At 42.7% G+C, this 7,003-nt stretch overlaps 1 protein-coding gene across 2 annotated transcripts; it reads left to right on the forward strand.

Annotated features, from left to right (window-relative positions):
• Window positions 1-4,042: 4,042 nt before the first annotated feature.
• Window positions 4,043-6,699, forward strand: LOC310784159 (uncharacterized protein). Of its 2 annotated transcripts, XR_014553124.1 has the most exons (4): window positions 4,043-4,181; window positions 4,975-5,079; window positions 5,247-5,805; window positions 6,298-6,699. XR_014553124.1 is itself a non-coding variant. In XM_083645150.1 (3 exons), exons 1-3 carry the CDS (start codon window positions 4,127-4,129, stop codon window positions 5,549-5,551), a joined length of 465 nt encoding a protein of 154 aa, XP_083501276.1. In that variant the 5' UTR covers window positions 4,043-4,126; the 3' UTR covers window positions 5,552-6,699. The 2 variants fall into 2 exon arrangements, 1 of the variants encoding a protein (XP_083501276.1); XM_083645150.1 differs by having other exon boundaries at window positions 5,247-6,699.
• The last annotated feature ends 304 nt before the right edge of the window (window positions 6,700-7,003 follow it).

The following is a 7,003-nucleotide window of genomic DNA, read 5'->3' on the forward strand; positions in this document are numbered from 1 at the left end:
GCGCTGCGGCCATTTTGGCCTGAAATACGGCTCCTTGCTGGGGCAGAAGCTTAGTCTCCAAAATGGCGGATTGGCTGTGTGCTGTCGCATCTTTACGATAAAAGGTCTCTGGTTACCGTGAACCTCCGTTTCGCAAACACCACAACAAGGAGGGAGACAGCTACTTTTCACACTCTGTTTTGGATTAAGAGGATGTCCTGAAGTGTGACGGTGGATTAAAGACTTGATGAAAAACGTCATGTGATCTGGTGGATTATAGTCTTCGTGACAGAAAGAACAGGATGGAACATGGATGCGAGTTTTACTGCCGAGTGCGACTTTCTGCTTGACTGCATGTAACGTTAAACTTTTATCGTCCATGAATTCCTGGGAGTGCTTATTCTTTTCGTGAATGGATTATTTTACGTCGCTGGATTTGGAAGGGAAGCAAATTGCACTACATTTCAGCTGTTGCCGCCAGAATGAACCGTTCGCCCCATGGACCTTTCGGTCTGCCCAGAGTGCCCGAGATGCCACGGCGCTCCGGCTTCAGCGCTTCTCCAAGCCGGTTCCCGTCAATCACCGTGAATCTGCCCGGCGGCCTGGGGGTCAGTGCGACCAGGAAGTACGTGGCGTCTCGCGGCGGCCCCGCGGCCTCCATTTCCCCAGCGGCTCCCGGCTCTGGGGGCGGCTGCCTCTACTGGTCTTCGCCCGCGGCCTCTCGCACGTCCGCGCCGATCGGCCTCTCCCTCCGGCACGCTCGCACGCGTTCTTGGGCGTCCGCGGCGCGGCGCTTCGTCTTCTGCTCTCCTACCGGGGCCGTCGCAGTGGCGCGCGGGGGGCTATGTTGGCAGCCTGTGGTCCGGTCGCTTCGCCAACGTCTTCGTCAGGCACCTCGGAAGGCAAGTACGCTCCGTGGCCGGTCCGGGACAGGGGACCGATGACTGAACTCGACATGCCAGGAATGGGAATATCCACGGGTAGAGAAGGCTTGTGGGTGCTGATTCGGTCTGCGGATCTGGTGCAAAACAACGCTTCGGGGCCGGCTTCAAGGGAGATGGACTGCCGTGGGCTGCTGCTGCTATGGTCGGCCAGAGAGAGAGAGGTGACGTAGGACCCTTGCTATATATATGAGGATTAACTGACGTCATGTTTGACGTCATAGCAGACGTCATACTAGGATTTTTTTTTACCACGTTGAGATCGGATTACGCGTGAGTGGCCTTCTGCTTGAACTATGGTCTGGAGACCTCACCAGATTTTATTACCCTCTAAAAATAAACAGTAGCGTGATGTAAAATTACCATAAAATCCAGTTATCCTACTGTGATAATACTGTAATCCAATATACAATAATACCATATTGTACTGGCATAACTGTAATCCAATGTACGATAGTACTGTTAAGTGACTGTAAAACCCTGTTATAGGACTGTCATACATATACCGTAATCCATAATATGGTAATATATCGTAAAATAAATAACGTTACATGTAGCCTACTGTAAAATAATAGTATAAAGCTAGCGTCCTGGCTGCCAGTATTTTACTATTTAACAGTGAAATTCTTTGCCGTGCTTACTTCTATCTGTGTCGACATGTTGCTGCAGTGTTTGTATGTGCAAAATACCCGCAAAATGCCTTGTTATCTACTGTTATTGCTAACGATGGCTAGCCTGGCTAGACTAGAGCTAACCCTGGCTGGTTTGCCGACTGTATAGATGAAACATCGACAACTCGGCTGTGACGTCATTCAACTGTGAAATCCTTTGCTCCCAGTTTTAAAGAACGGGGCATATATTGCAATCCATAGGTTATCCGTTATTATGGTTGCATAATTATGGTTAGGCATTACAAACCGCACGTCCAGTTCAAACCATCTCTCACCCTTAGTCTACAGTTAGTGACAGGGTGAGAGACATAGATCTTTAAATTGTGAAGGTCTCTCACCCACAGTTAACAGGCAGGGTTAAGAAAAGCCTGACTGTGGTGAGCACACTTGGGGAAGTATAGTTTTCAGCCTACTTTTCTTAGCAGTTCTTCGAACATGTTTTCTCTCACCACACAAAATGCTTGAACTAGATACATTCAAATTTGAAGGAGGGTGGTGGGGGGGGGGCACCTACACACCAATCACGATTCTTTCTCATTATGCATATATTCTTTTAGTTTTGAAGATTAATTTCGGCCGCGGAGTAGGCCTAATATATAAAGAAAATATGATGAAGCTTATAAAGAATTGATTTGAATGTGTGGTGCCCCCCCAACAAGGCAAATTGGGGCGGCTGTGGCTCAGGAGGTAGAGCGTGTCATCCACCAACCAGAAGGTCGCTGGTTCGATCCCCGGCTCCTCCAGTCCGCATGTCGAAGTGTCCTTGGGCAAGACGCTGAACCCCAAATTGCTCCCGATGGCTGTGCCAGCACCCTGCGTGGCAGCTGGCCATCTTCGGTGTGTGAATGGGTGAATGTAGGCACATTGTAAAGCGCTTTGGATAAAAGCGCTATATAAATGCAGTCCTTTTACCATTTTACCATTTACCAAATTGGCTGGTGCCCCTGGGCGCTCGCCCGATGCGATAAATGGATAAACCTGGCCCAGAGTCTTAGTTATTATTCTGGCCTTAATTGAGGGGAGGGAAGGGGGCTTTAAGTATCCAGGGCTCCAGGCCCAGGCGCACATCATGTCATAATCCACCTATGGTTGGGGGGGGGGGGGGGGGGGGGGGGGCTTAGAAAAATGATTAGCCCCGGGGCCCATGGTACTATTAATCCGGCCCTGCTCATTGTCACTACGTGCCCCGCGCCCCAGTCAAAGCTTCAAATCTATTGGAATACGTCACTGAAGCTTTGAAGCCCAAAAATGGTATTCGGGGACAGCCCTTAAAACAATGCACTCGGCTCCTACCATGATTAGCCTACTGACACTGGGGTAAAAACTTCTTGAAGTCAAACTCTGCGTGTGATTGCCATATTTTGGAGAAGTCTGATCATCTACCTTTACTCTTATAATAAATGTTGTCCAACGTGTGGTAACTTGAGAGTTGGATGCTTTGAAATTTAAAGCTATGCATTTCCTAGCTGCCAACAGGGCAAGATCTATGTATTTGCTTCCATATGTATCCCACCTATCAGACCTACAAGTTCCCAAAAGAGGTGAAAGGGGAATAGATACATGTAAACAATGTGATATTATCTTGGTTACAGAGTTCCAAAATAAACAAAGTGAATCACATAACCAAAACATAGCCTACTGTATGAAAAAATTTGCCTTTTTGTTTTTTACAACGCCAGCAGAGAAATGACATCTCGTTGTTCATTTTATGTACCATCCTTCATTTTATGTACCATCTCAAATAAAGCTAACTTATGTCTTAGGTTGTAGGAACATTTATGAACTTTCATACAAATATACGATTTGCATCCCATTAAAACAACTGTGGGGAACTTGAAGCCTGCCTCTGCCTCTACCTTCTTCGTCTCCTGCTCGCCTTCCTCACAGTGAGACTCTATAAGCCCCTCCGGGTTTCTTTCCCTCACCTGCACTATTTTCTTTGTATTAAGATACTTGTACTATCTGTTGTTATTCATTTTTCTTTGTGCAAACAAATAAACAAACAAACAGCTGTAAGGTTTCTCCCCTTGTGGCAGATATTGGACACTGGACAGTTGTGTGTTCAAATTGGCAGCTTGCCAAACATATACACACACACTTTCAGACTCTATTGGATGTTTATCATTCAAAATAAATGTGTGAGAATGTATGTTTTTAAAATACATTGAAAAAAGGTTTATTTTGCACATCGTACATTGCCTATGTATATGCACAGAAAATATACATTTATGTTTGAAACAGAAGAAGGATTTAATCAATTAAAAGAAACAATAATACTGCAGTCGAATTAATCAAAAATAAAACACAAACTACGTTATCTATATACCAACAGACAGGGAATAGACAGGTTATATGAATGACGTGCATACTCAATGACCACCAGTGGAGGTTTTAAAGTCTTGTGATTAGATGGGCCTATAGGCAAGAAGTGGGTGGGCCTAGGCCCAGCCAGGCCCACCCACAGCTACAGTATGCCCCTATGGAGGTGTTATTGCCATCACCAGGACCATCTGATCTGTTCACTTGCTCATCACCATGAAGCTGAAGCTGATCCTGACTCTGGCTCTCATCTGGACCGTCTTTGACACCGGTAACTCTGCAATTTGATTTCATGGTTTTTCAGAACTGTTTCTGAAATTACTTTGGCTTAATTATCATCATGTAAAATGAGAGAGCCTGGGTTGTGCATTTTCCCCTCATAAAGAAATCAAAATAACTATATTCTGACACATGAAATAAATTGCTTTTAAGTTACTCTTTTCTAAAATAAATGTGATTTTGTGTGTGTGATTTTAGGCTGCATAGGAAAATTAGGCTACTATTATTATTGATTTCTTTAATTGACTAAGCCGCTAATTTACATCAATACAACTTCAAATGTGCACATGCACTTTTAGAAATTGTATCAGAATTTGTGTTTTTCTATGTATCCCAGAATGGGTGAAGGATTATCTGACCGTGGCTGTTGTTGATTTCAAGATGCATGGATGTTTTTTCATGCTGATATAATTTAAGAGGAAATGGTGTTGAGTGCACAACATGTGACAGTTGTCACAAGTTGTCAAGTGGTATTTCATCACTAATGAATTTTGCTTCCAATCAAATTTAGAGAAGCTGGAAAATACACCAAAGAGTTCAAAGTGTCACAACATTACCCAGCTAGTTCACCTCTACGTTTCTCATTTCTGAGGAAAATTAAATTCTATACTCTCCAAGGCCTGTTATTGCTTTGAACAGGTTTTGCCACACATATGAGAAGGGCTGTCTGCCATCTTCCATCATTTTGCCATTTTGTGTCTCCTAAAATTGTCCATGTACTCCACTGAATTATTGACCGTGAGCAACTCTGACAGCTTCATGTGTCCTACTCTGCTCTATTTCAGTTCCCGCTGCCGCCAAAATAAAGTGTTATGTGTGCAATGTCCCGGGGTGCAGATTCAACGCAACAACGTGTGAAGCCAATGTGAACTACTGCTTTGGTGGGACAGGTGAGTCCCATGTTGCAGATGGAGGCTGCACAAAGGTTGTATAATTGCCAGGACTGGTTATATTAATGCTGCCTTCTATTTTAAACTTCATAAGATCTCTAAAATTAGCTGAACAAAGACAATAACAATGTTATTAATATGGGGGGGGGGATCTCTCTTTCATCTAGGGACTGTCGGAGAGCTGAAAGTTCTTTTCGCTGACTGTGGGATAGCGGGTCTCGACGAGACGGCGTGTGAAGATAAGAAATGCCAAGTGATAGGCCAAGAGACCAGTGGTGTTATGGTAGCCACAGTAAAGTGCTGTAAAACTGATTTGTGTAACTCTGACTCGGTCGTCTCTGTCCCGGGTGAACCTGCCAAGTGTAACTCTGGCTCTGGTAACTCTGGCTCTGGTAACTCTGCCTGGGCTGTGAAACTGAGTGTGTTCCCTCTGCTGTTCGCATTCTTGTGTAGCCTTACTTTCATCTGTTAGAACAGAACAGTGCAGGAGGGCACAGTCAGGCACCAATACAGGCACGTGCACAGGCACGCATGCACGGACACTCACACACGCGCACGCACACACACACACACACACACACACACATATACGTACACACACGCGCGCGCAGAGGGTGGAAGTAACTTATTAGTGCTTGCTTCAACAGCTACTTCACTCTTATTTAGGCTACTTTTTTTTCTTACGCTGGGCAGTTTTTAGGCACTTACTGTATTGAACCATTTACTGTATCAACATCAGTGTTGGGCAGTTACTTTCAAAATGTAATATACTACATATTACTAGTTACTTGCATTTGAAAGTAATAAGTTACTTTACAATATTACCGTCTGTGTAGAGTAACTCGTTACTTATTACATTACTTTTGCATTACTTTCACCAAAATAACTGCAGTTGCAGAATGACATCGGAACATCCAGAAAAATAATTTAAACCATCTCGAAATCAGTGTAAACTGTCCAAAATTCTAAATGTTATCCTTTTGCTTTGTTATTGTCATCTATAGTGGTTATTTGCATAAAAACACACAATTTGATTAGGAAATGATTGTATCTTTTTTTTATGTGCTCTGATTTAAAGAAATGTAACTACATTTGTAACTGGTGCTACTTGACAAAGTAACTGGTATAATATTACTCAAATCCTATTGGTAATAAGTTATATTACTGAGTTACTGCTAGAAGTAATATGTTACTTTTGTAATGAGTTACCCCCAACAGTGATCAACATCGGTCAAAAATTAAAATGTTCAGCATATAAAGGAATAGTTTGTGATTGATACTTTTAAGTTCAGACCAAATGTGATTATTTGGCCACAGAGATGACTGGCAGAGTGTACAGAGACCAGAGCAGGTGGGACTGTTTCTCACTGACCAGAGTTCCCAGCAGAGATATCTCTATAAGGCTGCTGTTGATTTTAAGTTTATTTTGCATGTGCAGGAATGTTTGTTTTTGTAGCTACTATACTTGTTATTATGTGATGGCAGCTATAATTTCTTTATAATTGTCATATCTTCATGCTGATAGCATAAAAACAACAATCAACATGTTAGGGCCTATTATACTGTCCATGCTTATTGGCTGAAATTGTCTTAAAGTCACACTGCACATTATCATCAAATTACATTGTCTTTTTTTGTCTATTGTTGCATCTGTTTTGTTAGGTGTGTTTCAGTGTTGCTGATGAGTTGCTGCCACAGTCTGTTGCCACAACAATATATTTCAGAGGGGTTTAGATTTTTTTATTATAATTTCATAATATAACCATTCAGAATACGAAAGATATCAGATAATTATGAAGTCTTGTTGGGAAAAGGATTGCATCAGATAATATTTCCAGAACTATTTTTTTGTTGAAAAGATGATTACCTGTAACTCACATCTAAAAACTATAACATTGACTCTTGAAATAATTCACAATGAAAT

The sequence above is a fragment of the Poromitra crassiceps genome (assembly GCF_964638095.1).
Source record: "Poromitra crassiceps genome assembly, chromosome: 10".
Classification (NCBI taxonomy): domain Eukaryota; kingdom Metazoa; phylum Chordata; class Actinopteri; order Beryciformes; family Melamphaidae; genus Poromitra; species Poromitra crassiceps.